General features: G+C 45.9%; 2 protein-coding genes and 1 long non-coding RNA gene across 10 annotated transcripts in view; 2 read left to right on the top strand and 1 right to left on the bottom strand.

Annotated features, from left to right (window-relative positions):
• Positions 1 to 133: 133 nt before the first annotated feature.
• On the top strand, positions 134 to 19,872 carry CATSPER2 (cation channel sperm associated 2). Of its 4 annotated transcripts, XM_082450113.1 has the most exons (13): positions 134 to 345; positions 837 to 983; positions 1,487 to 1,660; positions 1,854 to 1,922; positions 5,907 to 6,079; positions 6,613 to 6,768; positions 7,044 to 7,168; positions 8,415 to 8,593; positions 8,807 to 8,906; positions 9,206 to 9,262; positions 11,841 to 12,052; positions 12,419 to 12,586; positions 14,386 to 14,528. In XM_082450113.1, the coding sequence occupies exons 2-13, from the start codon at positions 839 to 841 to the stop codon at positions 14,415 to 14,417; spliced, it is 1,590 nt and encodes a 529-aa protein (XP_082306239.1). In that variant the 5' UTR covers positions 134 to 345; positions 837 to 838; the 3' UTR covers positions 14,418 to 14,528. The 4 variants fall into 4 exon arrangements, with proteins under 4 accessions (XP_082306239.1, XP_082306241.1, XP_082306240.1 ...); XM_082450115.1 differs by lacking the exons at positions 12,419 to 12,586; positions 14,386 to 14,528 and adding an exon at positions 19,632 to 19,872; XM_082450114.1 differs by lacking the exon at positions 12,419 to 12,586.
• The window catches only part of STRC (stereocilin), a 35,231-nt gene continuing 9,647 nt past the window's right edge, over positions 1,563 to 27,146 (top strand). For 2 of the 3 annotated variants that reach the window (XM_082450070.1, XM_082450069.1), the window contains exons 1-14: positions 1,563 to 1,660; positions 19,882 to 20,035; positions 20,343 to 21,128; positions 21,218 to 21,242; positions 21,992 to 23,246; positions 24,215 to 24,277; positions 24,387 to 24,497; positions 24,669 to 24,835; positions 25,004 to 25,190; positions 25,307 to 25,422; positions 25,678 to 25,810; positions 26,184 to 26,366; positions 26,649 to 26,687; positions 26,854 to 27,021. In XM_082450070.1, the coding sequence (XP_082306196.1) occupies positions 19,990 to 20,035; positions 20,343 to 21,128; positions 21,218 to 21,242; positions 21,992 to 23,246; positions 24,215 to 24,277; positions 24,387 to 24,497; positions 24,669 to 24,835; positions 25,004 to 25,190; positions 25,307 to 25,422; positions 25,678 to 25,810; positions 26,184 to 26,366; positions 26,649 to 26,687; positions 26,854 to 27,021 (3,279 nt within the window). In that variant the 5' untranslated portion in view covers positions 1,563 to 1,660; positions 19,882 to 19,989. Of the gene's footprint in view, positions 1,661 to 19,881; positions 20,036 to 20,342; positions 21,129 to 21,217; positions 21,243 to 21,991; positions 23,247 to 24,214; positions 24,278 to 24,386; positions 24,836 to 25,003; positions 25,191 to 25,306; positions 25,423 to 25,677; positions 25,811 to 26,183; positions 26,688 to 26,853; positions 27,022 to 27,146 lie in introns of those variants that run through there. The other variant, XM_082450071.1, reaches the window with a different exon arrangement.
• On the bottom strand, positions 12,573 to 26,901 carry LOC309655210. 3 transcript variants are annotated; one of them, XR_014260649.1, is made up of 8 exons: positions 26,770 to 26,901; positions 25,293 to 25,498; positions 24,740 to 24,815; positions 24,393 to 24,491; positions 20,203 to 20,492; positions 19,982 to 20,090; positions 18,715 to 18,797; positions 12,573 to 12,707 (listed from the first exon to the last, which is right to left on the bottom strand). It is a non-coding gene; the product is annotated as an uncharacterized lncRNA (long non-coding RNA). The 3 variants fall into 3 exon arrangements; XR_014260650.1 differs by having other exon boundaries at positions 19,982 to 20,027; XR_014260651.1 differs by having other exon boundaries at positions 19,982 to 20,027; positions 20,232 to 20,492.

Raw genomic sequence — 27,146 nt, 5'->3', positions numbered from 1 at the left:
CGCAGTGTGGCAGCCGCCCATTGGCTGTGCGGCGCCTGCGTCGGGCGGGCGGGACCAGCTGGTAACCGCCGAGTGGCCGGAGAGCGGGGCTGGGCGGAGGCGACGGGCGCCGGGGCGAGCGAGGCCGGGAGGGTCCTGGCTCCCGGGACTGGTGCTGGGGGTGGGCCCGGGGCGAGCCGGAACCCGGGATCGGGCGGGCTGGCGGAGCTGGACGTGCGGCGCTGCGGCACGGGGAGCCGACCCTGAGCTTGCCCCGCGTGGGGAGAGCCGAGCTCAGGGGGCGTCAGAGCCGGAGGCGGAGGAGTGAAGTCAGGGCTGAGTGGGCGGGAGAGAGCCTGGGCAAAGGTGAGGCCCAGAAGTGGGAATTGAGAGAGGGAGCTGGCACCCGAGGGAGCGCGTTGGAGTGGACACACTTGGGACGGGACACATTTTCAAAATGTCAGGCTGTTGCATTTTGTCCAGTTCCTCTTAACTTGGTTTCTCTTTTGGCGGCAGTCCCAAGCCCTCCCACTGACCCACCTCATCACATTACCTGATACCTCAGGTCCAGGTGGTGCCTGAATTCCTCTTTGTCCAACCCCGGGACTCCTGCTTTTTGTGGCTGCTGCTTTTAACTAGAAATTCTGTCACACAGGTGAAGGTGCCTGTCCACTTAGTCAACTATGCAGATTCTCTGTAATGACTCCTGTCTCATTTGTTTCAAAAAGCCTTGAGTCTGGGTACAATGTGTTTGTCTTCTTAAGGGCAAAGAGGTTGGGAGGAAGGGAAGAGAAACTCTAAGGCTTGGTGCAACCCCAAAAATGAAATGACACTCGATTCTTTTATTTTCTTAACAGACATGGCCACTTATCACCCAGTAGGACACATGCAACTGCCCCGGGCTGATGCCATTCGTTCCCGACTCATTGATACTTTCTCTCTCCTTGAGCATCTGCACGGCTTGAGCCAAGCTGTGCCACGGCACACTATTCGAGAGATACTTGGTCAGCAGCCTGTTTCTTCACTAGGATGAATTTAAGACTCCCATCCACACCCTCCAAACAGTAGGAAGCAGAGAGGCAATTTTAAGGGTGGAAAATTCAGGGGAGATTGGTTTGGTTGCTAGTTTGGAAGTTACACCAAACTTGATAAAGGCTTTATAAATAAAACTCTGAATCCAGGAGATGGAACCCGTGTCACTCACTTTTAGGCCTAGGGTAACTATAAGCCCTGGCTGACTTGGAAGTTTCTACCAAAGACACTTAAAACTTTGAGGGTTGAACCTGCAGCCTTTATTCTGGGCATGGACAGTGTTGGTCATAAGCAATAGGTTAGCTCTTACTCCAAAATAGTATTAGTTGCTGTGTGAAGGAGCAGCAAGGTAAGCCCCTGCACTAGGGGGCCCATTACGTAACCAGTGTTCCTGCCCCCAATCCTACCTGCTCTTGATACTCCCAAAGACTTCTTTATATATTTATCCACTGTCCCTTTTTTATTTTTGGTGTAGATCCTTCCTGTCAGAAGAAACTTATGTTGGGAGATCAACACCAGCTTGTGCGCTTCTCCATTAAGCCTCGTCATGTAGAACGGATTACACATGCCCAGAGACTGATGAGCGCCCTTCGAGTGCGCTGCAGCGAGCGTCCACCTCTTTCCTTGTGGGCTGGATGGGTCCTTGAGTGTATCCTTTCATGCCACTCATTTTTATCGCATGGCTTTACGGTCTCTCTTGCCTCATCATCTGCCTATTGACTTATTTTTCCCTTCCCAATCTCCATTTTCTTCTCATTCTCACCGGTTCTGTTCTTGCCCTAATTATGTCACCTGCCTAAACCAGAAAGAACTCCACTCTATGTTTTCTTAAGAGAAAACAGGTCCTCTCTTCAGAAACTTTATCATCTTCCTCATCTTTCTGAATACAATTGTACTGATGGTTGAAATAGGTGAGAACTCACATTGAATGAAAGGGTGGGAGTCATTGTTCCTTTTAAGTTGATCATTTTACACATTTGAATGTTATTTGAATTGTGATAGGGACAATTAAGTCTCTTGGAGTAGGATTTGTGCAACTGCTAAGACCTAGAAATATTTGAAGGGCTCTGAAGTGTAGTAGATATAAGGTAGTCTAGACACTTAGAGGTGGGGTGTAGTAGTCTCACAAGGAATTGGAGATGGGAAGACCAGTTGCATTTCTTGTGTTAGTCTAATAATTTGAATGAATCTTTTCTAATAGAGATATTGGTACCTATCAGCAAGTGATCCAACATTTACATTTTTACAAATATGTTTAGAAAGATTAAGTACAAATAAGAAAACTCACAATGTATGTAAAGTTACAACTAAGATATTAGATGAGCCAAAAAAATGACTTAAAGAGTAGATGACTCTAAAACCAATCATAAATTTTATGAAACGTATTAAAAGCAAAAGAATGTGTGGAGAATCAATGACCTCATTTGATTATCATCTCAAACAAACTGCTCAGAAAGGACAGTAGAAGTACTCACTTCCTTGTTTCATCCTCACTATTTTGGGAAAGTTTCCCACTTTAAAAATAGTCTTTTGGACTTCCCTGGTGGCACAGTGGTTAAGAATCCGCCTGCCGGGCTTCCCTGGTGGCGCAGTGGTTGAGAATCTGCCTGCCAATGCAGGGGACACGGGTTCGAGCCCTGGTCTGGGAAGATCCCACATGCCGCGGAGCAACTGGGCCCGTGAGCCACAACTACTGAGCCTGAGCGTCTGGAGCCTCTGCTCCGCAACAAGAGAGGCCGCGATAGTGAGAGGCCCGCGCACCGCGATGAAGAGTGGCCCCCACTCGCCGCAACTGGAGAAAGCCCTTACACAGAAACGAAGACCCAACACAGCCAAAAATAAAAATAATAAATAAATAATAAATTTAAAAATAAAAAAAAAAGAATCCGCCTGCCAATGCAGGAGACATGGGTTCAAGCCCTGGTCCAGGAAGATCCCACATGCCACGGAGCAACTAAGCCTGTGCACCACGACGGCTGAGCCTGCACTCTAGAGCCCTAAGAGAAGCCCGTGCACCGCAACAAAGAGTAGCCCCCACTCGCCGCAACTAGAGAAAGCCTGCGCAGCAATGAAGACCCAATGCGGCCAAAAAATAAATAATAAAAATTAAAAGTAAATTAAAAAAAAATAGTCTTTTAATTGAATCAGGTCAAAGGCGTTTAAATACACAACAGTATTTGGTGTCATTGACCAACTGCGGTATACTATATGCTTTGATAATGATAATTGGCAAGTATTTGCCTTGTGGGATTAGGGATATAGATTTCAGCCTTGGAATAAAGTAAATAGCAGTAAATATATGGGATTCCCTGGATCTAACAGACAAATCAAAATAGAATAGCACTAACCATTCTTTTTGGTAAAACAGCTGAATATGAAACATGATCACTGTGCCAGAGGATAGGTGGATTGCCTGAGTGGGAATCACCTGGCAAGCTCATGAAAATTGCATCTTATTAAGTACATTCTCATGGTAGAAAGACAGGAGGGATTTTGCAAAGGGAAATAATTTGTGACAGATTTCTTTGAATAGACTAATTCGTGTGATAAATATTAAGACTTTGTTTAGACTTTTAAAAAGCAATTTTCCAGATCATAAAGAATGCTGTTATAGATAAGGAACAAACAGTTCTCTAGATCAAAGCTCCCCAATCTTTTTTGTCTTATGATTTTGTTTCCCAGAAAAACATATATAACCTTGAAAACCTCCATAGTAATTTTAATCATTTTATTTTATCACATTTTTTCTGTGATATGGAGAAGCAAGTTGAAGTAAAAATGATAATTTAGACTAACATGTTGCTAAATATTGTATTTTAGTGTTTATTATATAATTTTAATAATCATAAAATGTAAGCAAATTTTTACTTTTGCCATTTTATAAGTGATCATGCTTTTTTTAAAGAAAATACATGATTTGTCTACAAATGAATTTTTAAGTGACATTATATATTAAGTTCGGTTTGGGGATCAAATATATTTAATTTATGGTTTTTTGGGTTTTTTTTGTCTGTGTCAAGTGGCTTGCAGGATCTTAGTTGCCTGACCAGGGATTGAACCTGGGCCCATGGCAGTGAAAGCACCGAGTCTGAACCACTGGATCCTGGGCTGCCAGGGAATTCCCTATGTATTATATTTCTAAATTTTCTGTTTCTTTTAAAAAGTTTAGATATAACATATATTAGTTTTAGGTTTACAACATTGTGTATTGTATGTTAAATACATATTATATGTTAAAGTGTAGGTGGAAATTTAATTATGTGTTTGGGCATTAAAAAATAGAAAAAAAATCTACTTCCATAATGATATTGGTAATTCTACTTTGCACTTTAAACATCAATGGGCTTATTTTTATAATTTTCATATTTTGTTTCTAAATGGTGAGAGAGTGAGAAAAGAAAAAAGATTTGGCTCATTTGCAAGCCCTTCTCTGAAAATAACACATCGTGAGTGTGAATAGTCCTTATTTCCAACAAAAAACTGAGTACAACATTATTGTAATTTAAACGCTGATTTTTGAGGTTCTAGAGATATCTTGATGCACCATATAAAATTTTCTATCAGATGAATGCAATTTATAGAATCTGATGAAGATTGTCTTGAGATAAACTTGCAGAATTATTCTTTTGCTCTTCATTAAGTTGTATTTCAACATCAGTGTTCCTTACTTCGTTAATGTAATTAGCCAAAACATTGCTAAAAGCAATAACAATTTAAAACTGTAAGTGTCAAAATCTACACAGCAATTTGTGTTGTTCAGGGTGATTGAGTATTCTCTTGTCTCTATTAACTGCCAGGCATATCAGTCATAGTGCATTTGGAGGCTCTCAGATTGTTCTGTTTCAAAGAGAAGATTTTATTTAGCTTTTAAACCTATTTTGATCTCAATGCTTTTTTCTACAGCATGATATACATCTATTAAATGTATAGAAGAGGTGAAGAGGGTTGAAAGATGAAGGCAAATGAGTTAAGGAATTGAAGTTAGCAAATAATTAGGTTCTAGAGAGAAAGTATAGGATTCAATTTGCTTTGCAGAATAAAATCAATTTTAGGCAGAGTAGAAAGGGGAAGCTTTAAAAGTAACAAAGAACCAAGTAATTTCTTATTGTAACCTAATATGCCCCATGAATCTGGCTTCTTGTTCCTAGATCTGTTATAAAACACTTTCCATATCATGGCCCTACATTTGCGTTCTTTTCTCAAGACCTATTGCTTCTTCATGAAGTTTGGTACCAGGGTAACAGAACAGACAGGGTTGGTGGTCGTTAAGAGAGCAATCCTGGGCTTCCCTGGTGGCGCAGTGGTTGAGAGTCTGCCTGCCGGTGCAGGGGACGCGGGTTCGAGCCCTGGTCTGGGAGGATCCCACATGCCGCGGAGCAACTAAGCCCGTGAGCCACAATTACTGAGCCTGCGCATCTGGAGCTTGTGCTCCGCAACAAGAGAGGCCGCGACAGTGAGAGGCCCGCGCACCGCGATGAAGAGTGGCCCCCGCTCGCCACAACTAGAGAAAGCCCTCGCACAGAAACGAAGACCTAACTCAGCCATAAATAAATAAATAAACATTAATTAATTAATTAATTAAACATCATTTAATAAAAAAAAAAAAGAGAGCAATCCCTTGGTGGCTCTCTGACCCCAGAGTGGGAAGGCAGTAACTTGCAGCTGTTAAACCTACCAGTACCAGCAGGAGATGAGTTGTAGCTATTTTTCATGTTCGATTCTGTCCTCCCCTGAATTTCACAGGCTGAAGCAACAACGGCATTAAGAAGAGAAACTCAAAAGACAAATGGCATAGCAGTGGGCACAACTGTGGTTTTTAACAGTTGCTGATCATTCTCTATCATTCAGCTTCCTGCTTCTTTACCCTTTACTCATCCTTTGCTCTATTCTCACAGAATTGCTCGAATCCTCAAATACCCAACTGTGGCCACTGAAGCTGACTCTGGAGGTGGCAGCTTGGTTCATCTTGCTTGTTTTCATCTTGGAGATCCTTCTTATGTGGCTGTCCAGCTTTTTCCTCTTCTGGAAGAATGCCTGGAATGTCTTTGACTTTGTTGTCACCATATTGGTAAGGATAGATATCCTGAAGATTAGTTTACTGGGCTGAGAAATGTGCCTATGTGAATCAAAGACAAGAAAAGTTAAGATAATTAGAGCACAGGAAGAAACAAATAGAAATGTACCTAACCTCCTTATTTTGATTTTTTTTTTCTCTAGAAGTCAGGTATGGTAGGAGTTGTTGGTATTAGGAGCAAGGAAGAATCTGATCACAACATTAACCCCAGCAATAACATCTACCAGTTACTAACCACTTACTAAATGTCAGGAACTATCCTGTTTTTCATGCATTTTTAAAAATTTGAGCTCCACAACAACTCAATGAGTTAAGCACTGTATTTATCCCCTTTTAATGTCTGAGCAAGTTGAAGTGCAGGGTTCAAGTAATTTCTTATAGAAAGGCTGAATAGGAAACAGTCCCCAAGAGAATGCTTTTCAAAGGATAATGACCAAGGAACTATGACAATGAAGAGATAAAGAAGGGGCAACTGTGCATGGGTGCTTTGGGGTATATTTTACTCATGATCTGTGTGTTTCCTACAGTCCCTGATTCCTGAGGTTGTGGTGCTGGTAGGGGTAACAAGCCATTCCGTATGGCTCCAGTTGCTGAGGATCTGCCGGGTGCTAAGGTCTCTTAAACTCTTTGCACGATTCCGTCAAGTTCGAGTCATAATTTTGGCCCTGGTCAGGGCCCTCAAGGTGATTTGACTGCTGCAGCTGTATCAAGTGGGCAAGGTGGATAAACATGGGGGTTTAACATGAAACAGTCTGGGTGGATGAAAGAAGGCAATGAAAGACCCTGTGAAATGTTGTCGATGAGAAAGGGCTAGGGACAAGCTGCTGTGTTCTAGAGATGACTGGGCTCAGGCTAGAAGTGAGGATTTGGTGGGGGATTTCCAGGGTGGGTCTGACTAGGCTGTAGGTGGAGATCAGCCTAGTCTGGCCCAGCTCTGACTCAAGGTCATGGCCTCTAGAGCATGACCTTCCTCTTGATGTTGCTGCTCATCTTCTTCTACATTTTTGCCGTGGCTGGTGTCTACTTCTTCGAGAATTACACCCGTTCAACTCGCCAGGACCTGGAGTATCACATGTTCTTCTCGTATGCAGGACTGGGGGAAGCCTGGGTTGGGGGAGAGAATTTGGGCATGAGACTGGGAAGCTAGTCCAAAGTACAGTAATAAAAAAAGTATAGTATATTGTAAGAAACGGGAATAGAACACAGTAAGGAGAGGTAAAGAGAAAGCGAAGGAATAGTGAGTGGTATTAGCTCCAATTTTGAGGATGGGTCAGGTATTCCTGGTTTGCTTTGGGTTTTGCAAATCCAAACTTACCCTCATCTTTAAATAGCAGTATACTCCAGTGGTTAAGCCCTGGTTTCTATATCTCAGTTACCTCTTTTGCAAAATGGGATTAAAAGTAGTACTACTTCATAAGAGTGTAGGGATAAATGAGGTAATTCATTTAAGCATTTAGCACAGCATTTCACACATTGTAAGTGATCAGTAAATGTTACTATGACCTCAAACATGGTCACTGGTTTTACCCCAATCTCTTAAATGTAGAGATTACACATGCACACACTTAAATTCTTTCAAAAGTAAAATCCTGATAAGCTTTTTGTCTAGAGAACACTGATTACTAGTAGAAAGTCAATTTGGATTTAGAGGAGACAATGTCATTTGTGAATTGGAATCCAATCTTGTCAGCACCTCTCAGGTCTCTATCTTAGACTAACAGGTAGTTTTGTAAGAGTATTGACTTGGGGAAGTCCTAGAATTCATTCTATTCAGTCTCTGATGTTTTCAATAATCTGTATATGGAGGGATAAGAAGGAAAATTTAGATATCTTCCTGAGACCTTTTGTGATATATTCATTATCATTCATTATTTGGAATCCCATGTTTATGTCACACATCCATCCATTTACCTGACTGTCAGTTCATGCCAACAAACTAAGTAGGCATGATGTTTGCTAAATTTGTAAGTGACTTTCCGTTAGGCGAAGTCCATAGAACAGGGGAGAATTAACTTACAAAAAAATGATGTGTAGTTGGTGATTCAATTTTTAAACATTCAGTTAATACCTATGTATTAAATACCTACTGTGCCCCAGGCACTGATGGAATGGTGAGAGCTATTCATAGATTATTCATGATAAAGGAAAACCTAATAAAACAATCTCAAACTGAAGAAAGATTAGGTAAAAAATTGAGTATGGTAGAAAAGGAGCTAAAGTCAGAGCAAACTACAAAAAAATGCTCTTATGTTGCTTTGAGAGTAAGAATGATAGTGTTTCTTAGAGAATTAGCTCTCTCTGTCTATACACACACCTCCTTTTTCTTTAGGGACCTGCTGAATTCCGTAGTGACAGTGTTCATTCTCTTTACTATGGACCACTGGTATGCACTGCTTCAGGATACCTGGAAGGTGCCTGAAGTCAGCCGCACCTTCAGCAGCATCTATGTCATCCTCTGGTTGTTACTTGGTTCCATTATCTTTCGAAACATCATAGTAGCCATGATGGGTAAGCATAGAAGAGGTGAAACTTGGTGAGAGGGGTGTTTGGGAAGAAATTAGAGCGAAAGCTAGGATTGGTGAATTACGGAGAGAGAGAACCCGATGTAACAGGAAAGTGCGGGGCCTGGAATGGATATTTCACTTGGTGTCTCCCCACCCAAGCCCTCTCCCCAGGTCTAGTCACCACCATCTCCCAACTCCTAATGGCCCTTTGGGGCAGTTACTAACTTCCAGAATATCAGAAATGAGCTGAACGAGGAGATGACACACCTGGAGGTTCAGCACAAAGCCGACATATTCAAGCGGCAGATTATCCAGAGGTCTGCTTCCCCATTTTCAAACCCAACTTTAGTTCTTGAGGGTGCCCTGATCTCATTCTCTGTTTCTGCTCCTTGGCCGCAATGCCATTTTCCCCTTTGTGACAGATTTGCCTCAGAGTTAGAATTCCCCAGCTCTAAAATATTGCCGGATTCTTTATCCACTGTCAGGGCTTCCCCACTCTTTTTCACTTCTTTACTACAACTTATTCTCCTCACTGGATGATCAGAATTCTTTTTTCCTTACTACACTCCTGCTTCAGTGTAACTCTCTTCACTCTTTTGTGTTTTTTGCTTTGCAGGAGACAAAACCTAATCCCCGAGGCACAGAGGTCAAGTGTTAGCAAAATGGATGCCAGGTTAGGAGTGTATATGTGAAGTGGGATGGACACACATGAAGGAGGAAAGGGTAGAAAACCAAAGGTGAAGATTGGCTTTGAGAGAGAATTCATTCATTCAATAACTATTTATTGTAGTGGGTTGAATGGTGGCATATCCAAAAAGATATGTCCATGTCCTAACTCCTGGAACCTGTGAACATGACCTTATTTGGAAAAAGGGTCTTTGCAGATGCAATTAAATTAAGGATCTTGAGATGTGATCATTCTGGATTATCCAGGTGGGCAATAAATCCAGTGACAAGGGTCACTGGATTTAAGAGACAGGAGAGAAGACATAGACATAGAGAATAGGAGAAGATGTCGAGATAGAGATAGAGATTGGAGTGATGCAACCACAAGCCAAAGGAAACCAGTGGATGCGAGGCAACTGCCAGAAGCAAGAAGAAGCAAGGAACCTTCTCCCTTTGAGATTCCAAAGGGAGAATGGCCCTGTTGACACATTGATTTCAGACTTCCGGCTTCCAGAATTGTGAGAGAATAAATTTCTGTTGTTTTAAGCTACCAAGTTTGTGGTAATTTCCTATAGCAGCCACAGGAAACTAATAAAAGTACCTTCCATGAAACATGTTATTCAAGACCCTGAGTGTTCAGCAGGGTTCAGGACAAGGGAGCAGAAGGAGAAATAAGAACTCCATCAACAAATAATTATTGAATGCTTATTAGTTGCTCAGAGTATATCAGTGAACAAAATAAACAATAATGCCATTCTCATGGAGCTTATATACTAGTAGGAGGAAAGAGACAGTAAACAATAATCATATTAATAAGAAAATTAACACATTAAAATGTAAGCATTGAATATAAAAAGAATATATATGTGTGTATAACTGAGTCACTTTGCTATAAGCAGAAATTAGCATTGTAACAACTATACTTCAATAAAAAATAAATTTAAAAATATGATAAGCATTATAAAAAAGTAAAAAGTAGAACAGGTTAAGGGGGATTGGAGTATAAGAGGGGGGGTTGCATATGGGTTGTAATTTTAACCTAGTCAGGGTGGCCTCTGAAAAGGTAACATTTGAGCAAAGACTTGGAGGAGGTCAGGGGATTACTATGTGGATATCTATGGGAAGAGTATTATAGGCAGACGGAACAGCTAGTACAAAGGTCCTAAAACAGAAGCATGCCTGGTGTGTTTGAGAAATAGCAAGGAAGCTACTGTGACTGAAGCAGAGAAAGTAGGGGGGAGAATGATAGGACATGAGGTCAGAGAGGTGATGGGGACCTGATCCTGTAGGGCTGTGGGGACCATTGTGAGGACTTAGGCTTTGATTTTGGGTGAAATGGGGAACAGCGGAGCAGTGACATGCAGTGACTTACATTTAAGAAGGATTAGTCTGGTTGCTGTGTTGATGATAAACTGAGGGAAGAATAAACGAAGAAGCAGAGAGATGAGTTAGGAGGCTATGCTGCTATACAGGCAAGAGGCATTGATGGCTCAGACCAGAGTGGTACCAGTGGTACTAGTGAGAAAAGATATATTTTGAAAGTAGAGTCAACAGGCTTTCTTTTTTTTTTTTAATTTATTTTATTTTATTTTTTATTTTTGGCTGTGTTGGGTCTCCATTGCTGTGCGCGGGCTTTCTCTAGTTGTAGTGAGCCGGGGCTACTCATTGTCGTGGCTTCTCTTGTTGCAGAGCACAGGCTCTAGACGCACACGCTTCAGTAGTTGTGGCACGTGGGCTCAGTAGTTGTGGCTTGCGGACTCTAGAGCTCAGGCTCAGTAGTTGTGGCGCATGGACTTAGTTGCTCCGCGGCATGTGGGATCTTCCCGGGCCAGGGCTCAAACCTGTGTCCCTTGCATTGACAGGCGGATTCTTAACCACTGTGCCACCAGGGAAGCCCTCAACAGGCTTTCTTGATGGATTGGATGTGGAGTATGAGAGAAGAATTAAGGATGAAAGTTCTGACCCAAGCAACTGGAAGGGTTGATTAGCTGAGATGGGGAGGGCTGTGGGTGGAAGAGGTTTGGTGGGCAGAGAGTTCAGTTTTGATTGAATTTGAGATGTCCTTAGACATTCAAGTGGTGCTAAGTGAATAAAAGTTGTATATACAAGTCTGGATTAAGGAGTGAGGTCTGGACAAGAGGCTTAAATTTGCATCTAGTAGGCATTTGAACTCAGGAGATGAGATCACCAAAGGAGCAACTGTAGATGGAGAAGATATAAAGAGCTGAGCCCAAGGTCCCTCTAATATTAAGAGATGGAATCGAGGGGGCAGAGGCTATAGTTGTGGTGTAATAGGCATAGGGCCAAGGGGTGGGGGGCTAAAACTTTGCAAAATAAGGTGGGGTGTGGAACGTGGAAGCCCGAGTAAGACTGAGCACAGACGTTATGTGGTGAGGGGCACTAATAGGGATACATGACATGGGATAATTTAGGTTGGATGTGCTTAAACTTAGGTTTTGGGAGCAGTTTGGCCTTCATTGCCTTAAGTCCTAGCTTTAGGCCAGGGCCAGAATTAGAATAATGAAAGAACTAGCCATATCGTGTAAATGTATTTGAAGCAATAAAATTTTGCCTTTCACTTACAGAGATGCCAATCAACAAGGGGAATCTTTGGACTTAACAGTAGCTTCTAAAGAAGAGTCCAAACACAGTGCCACTAAAGAGAGTTCAAGAGCATCTAAGTCAAAACCAAAGAAGTCCTTGTCAAAAATGAAGAAGTCTGCATTTTCCTCTTCCTCCTCATATTCATCTTCCTACTGTTCCTCTTCTTCTGACTCCAGATATTATGACCCTGTTGGTAAGCCAAGGGTTTCTCCCAGTTGAATTCAGACTCCTCTTCTCCATGAGACATCCCAGTCTTAATAGGAACTCTCCCACTATGCACATTTCCCAATTTTCTCCACCAGTCCGATTTTCTGGCCTTTGTTACTTTCTTCACGCTTTTTCATTTCCCCTGTGCTTCTGCTGCACTTTGGAAAAGTATGGTTGTGGCTCTCTTTGTTTATTGTAAAAGTGGTGTCTTGGTGATACATACTTTTCTCTCTCTCCTTCCTATATCCTCTTTCATCCCTGCTTTCTCCTCACCTGCCCCCATAGAGTTTATCAGCTTTTATCCAACTTCCACGAATCTAGATATGTTTTTGAGAAGCATTTCTCCCTCCAGGCCAGTTGGACTGGGAGACTCGTGTGCACCAGAATCTGCCTGGGCTAATGGATATGGATCAGGATGAACGTGTTGTTTGGCCTAGGGATTCACTCTTCCGATATTTTGAGTTGCTAGAAAAGCTTCAGTACAACCTAGAGGAGCGTAAGCGGTTGCAAGAGTTTGCAGGTATGGATTTAGGGCAGCCATGGAGACCAGGAGTTAAGTCCATTGGAGTAGCATATATAACTGGGGAGAAGAAGGGTGTTTGCTGTTTTGGCACCTCAGCCTCTGAATTTCCACCTCACACCTAAAAAAGGCAAATTCACAGTTTGGTATGTCACATTCTGGGCATATGTCCGGATTTCTTCTAACCTAGTGAGGACCTGGCAACCCTGCTTCTCTGGTAGGGGACACCTAAATCCTGTTAGGTCTGAGTGCTTATTTCCCAAGAGGAGAGTATCCAGTTCCAGCTGCTGGAAATTAGGATAAGGTGGGCTCTCACTCTATTTGGGCAGCCTGCCCCCTTTTGTACATGTTGCTTCTCTTTGAAGGTCACCTTTCAGACCTCAACAGTAAGGGCCTCAGGCTCAAGTTCAATAGCTATAGGGATTAGACAGTTAGCAGAAAGCCCACAAGTGCCCACTGTCCTCAAGAGGTTTATGAATTACAGACTCCTCTTCCTTTCAGTCCCTTCTACAGTCAAGCCTATGCAGAGAAAATATGTGATTAAAATAGTAAAGTTTAGGACTTCCCTGGTGGTCCAGTGGTTAAGAAACCGCATTTCAATGCAGGGGATACACGTTTGATCCCTGGTCGGGGAGCTAAGATTCCACATGCCATGGGGCAACTAAGCCCATGCGCCACAACTACTGAGCACGCATGCCACAGCTAGAGAGAGAAGCCCGTGTGCTGCAAGGAAGATCCTGTGTGCCGCAACTAAGACCCGACACAGCCAAATAAATAAATGTTTTAAAAAAATAGTAAAGTTGGGACTTCCCTGGTGATGCAGAGGTTAAGAATCCGCCTGCCAATGCAGGGGACATGGGTTCGAGCCCTGTTCCAGGAAAATCCCACATGCCGCAGAGGAACTAAGCCCGTGCGCCACAACTACTGAGCCTGTGCTCTAGAGCCCACGAACCACAACTACTGAGACCATGTGCCACAGCTACTGAAGCCCGTGTACCTAGAGCCCATGCTCTGCAACAAGAGAAACCACCGCAATGAGAAGCCCGCGCACCACAACGAAGAGTAACCCCCGCTCGCCGCAACTAGAGAAAGCCCTCGCACAGCAGTGAAGACTCAACACAGCCAAAAATAAAATAAATAAAATAAATTAATTTAAAAAAAATTCTCTAAAAAAAAAATAGTAAAGTTTGATTTAAGCTGAGAACTACCTGCTCAAAATTATTTTCCCTAAATTTCTCATTTGAGATTTCACCACCTAGAGATTAATTTGGATCAATGAATTTTCCCTCTAAAAATACAAAAACTAGAAGAGTTAGGGGCAATTTTTTTTTTAACAATTTAATGTGGATTAGTGTTATCCTTCTAATACCTAGCTGAAGTCAACCCAAAGTGAAAATATCAATGCGGGAAGAGGAATGTGTGTGTGTGGTGGGCACAGGAGAGCAATAAGAGGAATTTATAACATTGGAACATGGAATTTAGAGCAGGATGTCAGACAGGCTTTGCCTACTTCAGAATGTTGCATTGTTATTCTGCTCTTTCCAAATGTCCTCAGCCTTGCCTCCCCATTTGTTCTGGGGAGAACAGGGTGAAAGGGTGGCGAAGGTAGCAAGATGGCTTCTTTAATCCTGATTAATTCATCTGTGGCAAAGAGGACAGACTCATATGGCTTAATTTAGAGTAAAGATTAGTAAAAATTTGAGTGGAAACCTAGAACCCAGAAAAACAGGGTCTTCACCAAACATTTGTATGTTCTGAATATTCTTAGCTCTCCAGCCTCACAGTCTGTTTCTTTACAGTGCAGGCACTGATGAACTTTGAAGACAAGTAAAGCTGACAGCGGATGACTTCGCTATCTTTGGCAAAAAATTAATGAAGGGAAGTGTTGGAAATGGAGAATTCAAAGTATAAATGTCTAATAAATCCTGCTGATAATTGTGCAGTGGTCTGTCTCTGAGACATAGGGGATACTGAAAATATAAGATCAGGTGAAAGTTCAGATGCCAGTGAGGCCCATGGTCCTTGGCTTTCTACCTTTTCCACAGCTCCTGAGTCTCACTCTTTCCTTGGCTTTGTCACTATAACCCCCACCTTTTCTATAGCATCTACTTCCTGCTAGAGTCCTAATTTCACCTTCTCCCTCACTGGTGGGTACAGGACCCTGGGGGTTGGGGGTAAGGAGACCCCAGGAGCTGTGAGTGTAACTAATTGAGAACTGTTGTTTCCATTGCTACTCTAAGAACATTGCTTCTCCTGGGCACCATTAACTTCAATCAAACATCATTTTCACCTGTTTCTGGGCCAAAAGAGCGTCCCTTTATTCCATTTCCTTGCCTTTTCTGAGGGCAGTGATTCTGTTCTGTAGGGGGCGGGGCAAATCAGTATGTCCCACAGATTTTTTAGAGTCAATCTACTGTCAAAGTAGAAACACCTTTTATATAGAACGTCACTGAAAGGGGATTATCCAATGTTTTAATGTTTCTAGCTGCTGGTGACTTATTATCTAGAGGGGATCATGTTCCATTGTTGGATGACTCAAGTCTTTAGACATGTTTACTATTAAAAATTCTATCACTTATTGAGTGCTTAACATGTATGAACATACACATGTATGAGGAATACATGAAACACTGAATTGTGTTCTTTAAAATGGTAAATTTTATGTGAATTAGATCTCAATTTTTAAAATAAAGTAAGAAAAGATTATTTGAAACCAATAACCAACATTATGTTTCAAGGAAAAGCATTTTAGTCGTTCCCCATAAAATGTGGGACAAAACAAAAATGTTTTAAAAATAAATGTCAATATATAATATTAAATATTAAAATCTTATAGTAAGAAATAAATACTTGGAAAGAAGAACTACAAATACTATTTTTAGACACAATTGTATACCTAGTAACCCCAAAGGAATCAAATAGAATTAGAGATAACAAAGAATTTCTATTAAGTACAAATAGAAGAAATGAGGACTGGAGAGAGAAACCTGAGAAACGGGAACACTTAAGGGATAGGAGGAGGAGGAGCCAGAAAAAAGCCCGAGAGGGAAGAACTGAAGAGACAGGAGGATAATCATTCTAATGTCCCTAGAATTTCAAGAAAGGAATGGTCCAGTAAGATCTGGATTGGAGCATCCATTGAAACCCGCAATCAGAATACAATAAATATAATAAAACAGAATAAGGAAGTATTTAATAAATCTTACATGTGCTATCCACAAAGTAAATGCTCATCGAGCAGTATCATTGAGTAGCTTTGCTCAAAGTGTGGTCTGAGGATCAGCAGAATTGGCTTCACCTGACTTGTTAGAAGCGCAGAATCTCAGGTCCCATCCTCAGGGCCTATTGAATCAGGTGTTACATACGCACATTAAAGTTTCAAAAAGCACTGCCTTATAGCTATGTGATGACTGATCCCTTCCTGCTTTCTATAGTTAACCTTCTCAAATGAATGGCCCGTGCATGCTGCCTCATTCTTTAACTCCTTCCTTAATGAAAATGATCTGGTTTCAATTCTATTGGAATGGAATTTATTCAACAAATTTGAATTTTTCCTATGTTCCTATGTTCCAGACACTGTTATGGGTGTTTGGATATGTCAATGAATGAACAACACAGAGATCCCTGCCAGTTCTAACTAGCTCCCCATAAGATCCCCAAATAATAAATAACTTCCATGAAGACAGTGATTTTTACCTCCTTCTATTTTTTCCCCGAAATTATCTTTCCAGCAGCCCAGAGCCATGTGATAACATCTGCTCAAAAACAAAACCAAACTTTTTTCTGACTAAATAAAAGTATTTTAAGGTCTGAGGATCAAGCCCCACTGGCAATGAATCCATTACTCCTCCAGCTTCCTTTTTATCCTTCCCCTGACCTACTAACCCTGCTGTAACTTTTACCAGTATTCTCAAGTCAAGGAAGAGATTCAGGCTCTATGCCAGGTTAAGTATGAAGGTTCCTCAGGAGCATTTTGGAAGTGAAGTTAGGATTTAGATATTGTGATACAATTGAATTTTTTCACATATGGTTTGTATTAAGCTTTTATTTTGGAACATAGTTTCCCCCTTTGATCTTCAGTTATCACTCACATTGTCAAATATCAATGGACGGATATATAACTTTTTTTATGTATGGTGTTTTATGTAAGGTGTTCCTGTTTAAGGACAACTTATTTAATATATGTTGTTGATTCATTAGCATTGACCTCTGTCAACAGCACTATAACTCATGCTTGAATAAAGTTTATCAAACACACGTTTTCTCTGTAAGGTGCATCACAGCCTTCCTGTGCCTAGGAACACTAGAAAGCACTTCAGCACTAAGCTGGGGGGCCATTTTAAACAGCGAAATCACCAACAAAAAGCACAAAAATGCTAAAATTGTGGCACTAAATAGATCATGAAAAGGACACTGATTTACAGTATGAGAAGAAGGTGGAGTATTGCCTTGTTTCCCATCCAAGTACTAACCAGGCCCAACCCTGCTTAGCTTCCAAGATGAGATCAGGCACATTCAGGGTGGTATGGCTGTAGAGGAGTATTGCCTTGTTTGAACTCAACTGGGGATGTACACATCAGGCGACTCACATTTTTTACCACTCTGCAGATGTCTGTGAATGATTGTGAAAATGCCATAGGTATTGATTTTGGGGTCACAAATAAATTTCAGTGAGCGGAGGAATCTACAACAGAACTCACAAATAAGAATTTACTCTAAATGCTGTGTGATAATCTGGAGCTTCAGGCTAGTTGGCCTTATGACACTGTCATCTCAATGTGTGGTTTCTAGGTTACGTCAACAGGGAAGAGATTGCTGGAGCATCATTCACTAGCTCTTAAATTCTTTGGTCATTCTCTATCCATTAGCCAAAACTAATCACCTGACCCCACCTAACTACAAGAGATCTGGGGACTGCTTGGATCCTTAGGGAGCAATATATATCTATATTTAAGTTACAAAAGGCAAACCAAAAAGGGAGAAAAACAATTGCACTTTACAAAGGGAGGCCTCTGTTCTAATCAGACAGAACGTGCCCTGTGGTTGATTTGGGGGATTGAGGATGCTTCAGATTTCTCAACTCCTTTGGCTCCTTGCAAGTATCTCCATTCCAACTGCCAGATCACAGAGCATTCCAATCACCCCACCAATCTAATCCATTTCACTTTAGCAACACACATGATTAATATCGTGCTCTGGACCCCCGTAATTTCAGTTTGTTGGTTCTGGTTTTCTCTCTTTCCATTTGCTCATCTGAGGATTGGAACTTGTCTTGCTTTTGTTGAACCTTACCATAGTATAAGCAGTAACTTGCTTGTATTGAATAAGGCTGATATCTTTGCTATAAACCCTAAGCACTTCATCCTCAGTTGGCACATAGTCTGAATCCTTGGCAGCCACAGGATTGCTTAACCTGATTGCTCCATCATCATGTGGAGTGCCAAGAATTTCCCCTCCTGGGTTGAGGGAGTCCTCATTGTTCCCCTCTCTGCTTGATTCAGTTAGTTCCATACTTGTTCTAAAGGTCTTTCACTCAAGACACTACTTCTTGGTGACAATTTCTGTATTAATTAGGACTCTTTAGTTTCAAATAAAAGAATTCATATTGAGCTAGTCTAATAATAATAGTAGTCACATTTAGTGAATGTTTATTCTGTACCAGTGTCTGGCACATAATGGGTGCTTACTCTTTTTGAATGAATGCCAGGCACTGTGCTAAATACTTTAAATGCCTTATCAAATCTAATACTCATGACAACTCTATACTAGTATTTCTCCTTTTTACAGAAAAGAACACTATGCCACAGAGGTTTAGAAACGGCCCAGGACACACTGCTAGTATATGTTGGAGCCAGGACTTGAACCCAGCCATCTCATTTTTTGCTACCCTATTAGCAAAAAGGAGAATTTATTATAAGAGGGTTGTTATAGAATCAAGGGTGGAAATTCAAGTGGATTGCAGAATGGGCTGGAACCAGGAGCTAGAAAGCTGTTGGGAACCCAGGCCGTATTCTTCCTCTGATTCTCCTCTCTGCTTTTCAGACTAGATGTACCTTTGATGAGCAAAGAGAAAATATTGGCAAAGTGATGCAATAGATCATTTCACTGGTTCTAACTTTTTGACTCACCTTGGAAAATCCCAGCACTGCCCTCACCTCCTTTGATTGCGTGGGCCAAGGTATTCTATTTCTTTGGGCCTCCATTTCCTCATCTATAAAATGAGAAGTTTTTACAAGAGGATTCTTCAAGTCCTTTCCAGCTGTAAAATTCTATGATCGTAAATGGACCTTCTAGGACAGAGGCACATTAATAATGGATTTGAACGTATGGATTTGGGCTTTAGAATAGAGAAGGGTTCTAAGGAAAGAAGGACAGAATATGGTTTGAGTGGAGCCTGTGTTGAATTACTGTTTAGAACTGGTGTCAGGTAAAGGCCTTGGGGATATATACAGAGAGCAGAAAAGACTTCTCACCCTGACCAGATCAGAGAGATGGATCTCTCTGATCTATGAGCAGTTTCTGTGTGTGTGTGTGTGTGTGTGTGTGTGTGTGTGTGTGTGTGTGTGTGTGTGTGTGTGTGGAATAGCCCCCTTGCATAGTCATTTAATCTGGTTTATTTCTTTTCTCACCTCAGAATTTTCTAAGGGCTTTCTCCTGGGCCACAGGAAGAGAGCCAGAGGGCAAACCCAAACACTTGAATGGCCGAATGAGCAAGTCACTCCTGTGTCTATTTTCTTATCCATAAGATGAGAGGTTTGGTCTATGTGATCTCTGAAATCCTGCCCAACTCTTAACATTTTGTGGCTCTGGGTACTGAATCAAAAGCCCCTCTCTTCCTGAATGCTCCATCCTTGGACCAGACCTTTGTCTTCATTCCTCTTCTCTGTTTACACCTGGCCGCCCAGATCCGTTCTCCTGGCCCCCTTTCTTCTTCAATTCCCTCAAATTCTACTTGCTTTTTAGCTCCTTTGGACCTTCTTTTTTTCTTATATTTCTATTATTGTTTATTTAATATTATTTATATATATTTCTTATATTTCTGCAGACCCTCCCAGATTACACTCCTGATCTCCAGAACTGCTCCATCTCTATGTCTGCCTACTATCTGCATCCTGGCTGGCTCCTAACTGAAGTTATATCCTTGGGTTCCTCTGAGGGCCCCCTGGGATCCCCTATCATTGGTCCCTCTGAGAGGCACACCCTTTTCCAAAGCCAAAGGATCAGGTATTCAGTGGCTCAGGTGACAAACCTGCTGTCAGGTTACGGATATTGTTTCCTGAAAGACCACACTAGAGTGTCAGTGGAGACTCAGGCTGCCTGCAGTGCCCTGCCCTCACCTGGCTATCCCACACAAGGTGAGAATAACCAGAACTCACCTCTAGTACCAGCGCTTACCTGGAAACATGGCTCTGAGCCTCTGGCCCCTGCTGCTGCTGCTGTCCTGTGCAGGTGAGAGGAACAGTGAGATGGGCTGGGGATGAAGGGGATGGTTGCTGGAAAGAGACTTAAGAATGCAGAGATGAAGTGGTTAGAGAAAAAATAAAGGGGCAAGGAAGAGGGGCGGAGACTGGAGCTAAGGGAGAAAATGAGGGTTAAGAAATCAGGCCAAGACTTACTGTAGGTTGTTGAAAGGGACTCAGCTCACCATCTTTTTCACCTCATCTTTATATCCAGGCAGGGACTGGGCTCCAGGGCAGGGCTGAATTTGGGTTCCAGGCTTTTCCCCTTCAGTGATCTCTGGTTTCTTTTCTTACAGTGACTCTGGTCCCTACGGGGCCTCAGTCCCTGGACCCTGGTCTCTCCCTCCTGAAGTCATTGCTCTCTGTTCTGGACCAGGCTCCCCAGGGGTCCCTCAGCCGCTCACGGTTCTCTGCATTCCTGGCCAACATTTCTTCTTCCTTTGAGCCTGGGAGAATGGGGGAGGGACCGGTGGGAGAGCCTCCACGTCTCCAGCCCCCTGCCCTCCGGCTCCATGATTTCTTAGTGACGCTGAGAGGCAGCCCAGACTGGGAGCCAATGCTGGGGCTGCTGGGGGATGTGCTGGCACTGCTGGGACAGGAGCAGACCCCCCGGGACTTCCTGGGGCACCAGGCAGGTGTGCTGGGTGGACTTGCAGAGGTGCTGCTGGGAGCCTTAGTTCCCGGGGGACCCCCTAACCCTACCAGGCCCCCATGCACCCGTGATGGGCCCTCTGACTGCGTTCTGGCAGCTGACTGGTTGCCTTCTCTGCTGCTGTTGTTAGAGGGCACACGCTGGCAGGCCCTGGTGCAGGTGCAGCCCAGCATGGACCCCGCCAATGCCACAGGCCTCGATGGGAGGGAGCCAGCCCCCCACCTTTTGCAGGGTCTGTTGGCTTTGCTCACTCCCATGGGGGAGCTGGGCTCTGAGGAGGCTCTTTGGGGAGGTCTGCTGCGCACAGTGGGGGCCCCCCTCTATGCTACCTTCCAGGAGGGGCTGCTCCGAGTCACTGACTCCCTGCAGGATGAGGTCTTTTCCATTCTGGGGCAACCAGAGCCTGATGTCAATGGGCAGTGCCAGGGAGGTGAGTGCTGCCGGGTCTGGGGCTGGGCTGTGGCAGGGCAAGGAAGGGTGAGACTGGGGTAGTTCTCTTCCTTACTCTTTCCCTCCTAGGCAATCTTCAGCAGCTGCTCTTGTGGTAAGTAACAGGAGAGGAGTTCTGAGGGATTGGGCATGGGACGTCATCAGCCTCCAGAGCGGAAGAGGAAACTGATGGGAGGGGTGTAGTTTACTGGTTTTTGAGTGTGACTATCGAGGTTGGTGTCCCAGCTCTACCCCTTCCTAGCCATGTGACCTTGGGCAGATTATAGCCTCATTCTATGCCTCAGTTTCCCCACTTGGGAAATATGGATAATCTTAACTACCTCAGAGTTTTTGCAAGGGATTAAATGAGTTGATACTGTATGTGTAAACCACTTAGAACTGTGCCTTGCACATGGTGCTTGATAAATGTTAACTAATAAAGATGGGGTATGGAAAGAAAGGACGGGATTGGCTTCCTCCACCCCTTACTGTTTCTGGACAACAGTGCCAGAGCACAGGCGGACTTATTCAGTTGCTGGGCAGAATTCCTGATCTGAGGCCAACCAAGGGTTGTGTTTAAGCTGCCTAAAAGCGGATACAGAAAGGAGAAAGAAGGGGGCCGGGTGGACAGAAGGGACTCCAACTGCTCCTATGTGATTTTTGTGCCTTGGCGGGACAGATCTCTCTCCCCTTTCCCCCCATTCCAACATTTAAACCGGTAACACCAGTACTCCCAGCGACCTCACTTTTGGAAAAGCCTATGCTTGCCAACCTCCCTGCAGGGCTCTGGGCCGGGGCCAGAAGTCTCAACTTGAGGAAATGTAAACTGATCAGATGCTCGCCTGCTCCTCCCTCTGCATCCAGGGGCATCCGGCACAATCTCTCCTGGGATGTGCGGGCGTTGGGCTTTCTGTCTGGATCGCCACCTCCACCCCCCGCGCTCCTCCACTGCCTGAGCACAGCTGTGCCTCTGCCCAGGACTTCCCAGCCCTCAGCCAACATCAGCCCTCGCCAGCGGCGGGCCATCTCTGTGGAGGCCCTCTGCAAGAACGCCACAGGCCCAGCACCGCCCTACAGCATTTCCAACTTCTCCCTCCACGTGATCTGCCAGCACATCAAGCCTGTCGCCCCGCAGCCCCCTCCCAGCACCGCTGCCATCTGCCAGACAGCTGTGTGGTATGCAGTCTCATGGGCACCAGGTGCCCAAGGCTGGCTCCAGGCCTGTCACGACCAGTTTCCCGAAGAGTTCCTGGAGGCAATCTGTAGCGATCTCTCCTTTTCCACCCTGTCGGGTCCCAACCGCCGCTTGGTAAAGCGGCTCTGTGCGGGCCTGCTCCCACCCCCCACCAGCTGCCCTGAAGGCCTGCCCCCTGTTCCCCTCACCCCAGAGATCTTCTGGGGCTGCTTCTTGGAGAACGAGACTCTGTGGGCTGAGCGGCTGTGTGGGGAGGCGAGTCTGCAGGCTGTGCCCCCCAGCAACCAGGCTTGGGTTCAGCATGTGTGCCAGGGCCCCACCCCAGATGTCACGGCCTCCCCACCCTGCCACATTGGACCATGTGGGGAACGCTGCCCAGATGGGGGCAGCTTCCTGATGATGGTCTGTGCCAATGACACCATGTACGAGGCCCTGGTGCCCTCCTGGCCTTGGCTAGCAGGCCAGTGCAGGATAAGTCGTGGGGGCAATGATACTTGCTTCCTGGAGGGGTTACTGGGCCCTCTTCTGCCCTCTCTGCCCCCACTGGGACCGTCCCCACTTTGCCTGGCCCCAGGCCCCTTCCTGCTTGGCATGCTGTCCCAGCTGCCACGCTGTCAGTCCTCTGTGCCGGCCCCTGCCCACTCCACACGCCTACACTATCTCCTGCGCCTGCTGACCTTCGTCCTGGGTCCAGGGGCCGGAGGGAACGAGGCCCAGGGGATGCTGGGTCAGGCCCTGATGCTCTCCAGTCTCCCAGACAACTGCTCCTTCTGGGATGCCTTCCGCCCCGAGGGCCGGCGCAGTGTGCTGCGGACAGTCGGGGAGTACCTGGAGCAGGAGGAGCAGCCGACCCCCCTGGACTTTGACCCCACTGCCAGCTCCAGCTCTGGTTTAAGCAAGATGGAGCTGCTGGCCTGCTTCAGCGTGAGTGATCTGCCAAGGTGAAAGCTCCTGGAACAGAGGGAAGGTCCTCCATGGGAATTCTCTACTATATTACTGAGAGGCAGTAGTGTAGTGCAGCGGTTAAGCCCACAGCTCTGGAGTCATACAGGCTTGGGTTTACATCTTAGTTCTGTGATCAACCCTGGACAAGTTTTTAACCTCTCTGAGCAATATTTTTGTCATCTGCAAACGAATGGGGAGAATAATGGTGCCACTCTTTTTAGGGTGGCTGTAAGGATTACATCAGATAACACATGCTGTGGCCTTAGCACTAGTATATGATATAAAAGCAATATATAATAAATGTTATCTCATTATTCTTCCTGACTTTTTGATTTCCCCCCTTTCTGCTCCGGAAAGGAAAGGGATCAAGTTAGACGGCTCTAATTCTGTCCCTGGAGAGTGAGAATTGGAAAATGGCAAAATATAGGAAGATAAGACAGAAATGAGAAAAATTCAGGGTGATTGCAAATCAGAAGAGCTGGGTTTCAGGTTCAACTATGCCGCAAGTGTGGTTTCAGGCGAGTAACTTAATTTGGTTTTCCTGGGCTTCAGTTTCTTCTCTGTAGAGTGAAGGGGCTGGAATATGTGAATACCTTAGTTCATTCATTGAGTTCCGCTTATTTTTAAGGCACTTTGCTAGGTTCTGTAGGGAATATAAAGATTCCTTACTCCATGTTAGGGCCCACTTTCTCGAGTCCTGGGACCAATGAAATGTAATAATTTGGTTCATATCTACAAGTATTTACTGGGCCAACTAGGGGCCTGGCCTGGGAAAGGCTATAGCAGACGTGGTCCCTGACCTAAAGGAGTGTAACATCTGAGCAGACACACATACTAGCTTCGGATGAAGGACAAGCATTCTAGCAAGTGGAGTTGGAGTGCCTGGGGAAGCTGCAGGAGGGACAGAGGAGACAGCTCTCTTGGCATCTTGTCTGTCTCCCCACCAGCCTGTGCTGTGGGATCTGCTCCAGAGGGAGAAGAGTGTTTGGGCCCTGCAGATTCTAGTGCAGGTAACAGATGCGGGGGGTGGGGGGGCAGTATGTGGGTGGACTGGGTGATAGCTGTGGCCTGAGGTCCCTGCCCAGTGAAGCCATAACCACCATGACCTCCTACTCCCAGGCATACCTGCACATGCCGCCAGAAAATCTCCAGCAGCTGGTGCTTTCAGCGGAGAGCGAGGCTGCTCAGGGCTTCCTGACGCTCATGCACCGTTCCTGGGCCCAGCTGCAGGTGGGCATGGAGGGAGAAGGGAACGAGGGTGGCGGGGGAAATCTAGGAATCAAGAGCACCTGGAACCAGGTAGGCAGTGGGCTCGCTCCAGGAGAAGGAGGAACTCAGCAGGGGAGATGGCCAGAAGAGTGGGCATCCCCAGCGCCGGCATTCATTCCTGTGCCCCCACAGGTGCCACCATCTGAGGAGCAGGCCCTGGGTCGTCTGACAGCCTTGCTGCTCCAGCGGTACCCGCGCCTCACCTCCCAGCTCTTCATCGATCTCTCACCACTCATCCCCTTCTTGGCTGTCTCCGACCTGATGCGCTTCCCACCATCCCTGTTGGCCAATGACAGTGTGTAAGGACCTTGTACCACTCCTCCTGATCCTGTCAGGGTCAGGCCAATCCCCCCCACCTAGAGCAGCCCCTTCGATTAAAACTGGGGAGTCTCCTTCCTGTCCATGACAGCAGGGCTGCACAGAGCCAGGGAACAGGGCCAAGGGCTAAGACCCATTACTCTCCCCAGCCTGGCTGCCATCCGGAATTACAGCCCTGGAATGAGGCCTGAACAGAAGGAGGCTCTGGCAAGGCGACTGCTGGCCCCCGAGCTGTTTGGGGAAGTGCCCGCCTGGCCCCAGGAGCTGCTATGGGCAGCGCTGCCCCTGCTCCCCCATCTGCCTCTGGAGAACTTTCTGCAACTCAGCCCTCATCAGGTATGAGAACGATCCTTTATTTGACTAGGCTGTTTTCTGATAGGTAGGATGGGAGTCAGTGGCATGTCTCCTAGTCCCACAGTGACCCCAACACGAGCTGACCTTCCCCATCTCAGATCCAGGCCCTGGAGGATAGCTGGCCAGCGGCCGGTCTTGGGCCAGGACACGCCCGACATGTGCTGCGCAGCCTGGTGAACCAGAGTGTCCAGGATGGAGAGGAGCAGGTGCGCAGGTGAGTGGTTGTGGGACCAGTGATCACGGCCAGAGCGGGAGAGAGGCAGGTACAGCTGCCATGATGGGTTGGGGTCCTAGAAAGGAAGGGCAAGAGAGTAGGCAGTGGCCCCTGGCGGTGTAGGGCTCCAGGAGAGAGGCCTGTCTGTGGCATCCACATTTCCTAGTTTAGCGGTCGGAGTGCTTGCTCCGTGTACCCACATGGTCCCTGCCTTAGTACCAGCTTCAGTGAAGGCCAGCTTCGTGCCCTCTTCAGGCTGGGACCCCTCGCCTGTTTCCTGAGCCCTGAGGAGCTGCAGAGCCTGGTACCCTTGAACGATCCAATGGGGCCGGTAGAACAGGGGCTGCTGGAATGTGCGGCCAACGGGACCCTCAGCCCACAAGGACGGGTGAGCCCCTCGGCACAGGCCTACAAGACTCCAGGCTTCCCGTGGCGGGTGGTCTGTGTGGAGGACGTGCCCAGTCATCTCAACCAAGCTTGAGCACAGTTGGTGCCAGCCCTTGCCCCACCTTGGCTACCTTCATTCATTACTTCCTTACTCCATGGCCATTCTTATCTGTTACCACCTCTTCGGGACCCTGCTCCATCTGGTCTATGACATCTCGAACATATCCTTTGATGTCTTGAACCCAATCTGCTCCTCTCCCATCCCTGGTTCCAAGCCATAATCCAGGCCCTGGGAAATCCAGATGTGGGATTAGAGAGGAGGCTTAAGGTTCACTTGTCTTTTCTCTCCAGTCCCAGACCTTCTTTGGTTACAGGTAGCATATGAACTTCTGGGGGTGTTGCGCTCATCTGGAGGAACTGTGCTGAGCCCCCGGGAGCTTCGAGTTTGGGCCCCTCTCTTCCCTCAGCTGGGCCTCCGCTTCCTGCAGGAGCTGTCAGAGCCCCAGCTTAGAGCCATGCTTCCTGCGCTGCAAGGAACCAGTGTCACACCTGCCCAGGTGTGCCTATCTCACTCCCTGGCTTCCATCTGCCACCCGCGGAACCTCAGTCAAGAGAATTACATTCAAGGATACCATCGGACCCCTGAAGCCTCCTTTTCCTCTGTCCCAAGGAGGACTCCCTCAACCCCCTTCCTCAGACGAAGAAGAGCCCAGAGCCAGGCTGGTCACTGGGGTGGTAGAGAGAGAGCTGGAAGTTTTGGAGGGCGGGCCCTAGGGACCTGCTTGGGGCCTGGCTGCCAGGACCTGAGAGCTGTTGTTTCCTGTCCCATCCTCCCTCAGGCTGTCCTACTGCTTGGACGGCTCCTCCCTAGGCGTGACGTGAGTAGCAGAAACTTCTCAACATCCCCCGGAGCTCTCTGTCCCCCCCCTTTCCCTGGCTCCCTCTCAGTTCCCCTCATACCTGCCGCCTTTCTGTACCATGATTGTCCTCTTCCCTACCACCTGGCCCGGCTTCTTCAGGCCTCTTGTCTCTCTTGCTCCCCAGCTGTCCCTGGAGGAACTCTGCTCCTTGCACCCTCTGCTTCCAGGCCTCAGCTCCCAGACATTCCAGGCCATCCCTAGGCGAGTTCTGGCTGGGGCTTGTTCCTGCCTGGCCCCTGAACTGTCACGCCTCTCAGCCTGCCAGACCGCAGCACTGCTGCAGACCTTCCGGGTATGAGAGCAGCAGGGAGAATGGCCAATCAGGGATGAGGGCTCTGGTTGGGAGGAGGGCATCTTCCCTGTGCCCAGGGAAGGCCCCTCAAACCTCACCACTTTTACACACACACACACACACAC

The sequence above is a fragment of the Balaenoptera physalus genome (genome assembly GCF_965194825.1).
Source record: "Balaenoptera physalus genome assembly, chromosome: 2".
Lineage (NCBI taxonomy): Eukaryota > Metazoa > Chordata > Mammalia > Artiodactyla > Balaenopteridae > Balaenoptera > Balaenoptera physalus.
The sequence above is the reverse complement of the archived record's forward strand: the minus strand, read 5'-3'. Positions and strand labels throughout refer to the sequence as shown.

Coding starts and splice junctions, on each gene's coding strand:
- CATSPER2 (XM_082450112.1), top strand. CDS start 839: ATGGCCACTTATCACCCAGTAGGACACATGCAACTGCCCCGGGCTGAT. Junction 6,080..6,612: donor ACTTTGTTGTCACCATATTG/GTAAGGATAGAT, acceptor TGTTTCCTACAG/TCCCTGATTCCTGAGGTTGT. Junction 7,169..8,414: donor GAGTATCACATGTTCTTCTC/GTATGCAGGACT, acceptor CTTTTTCTTTAG/GGACCTGCTGAATTCCGTAG.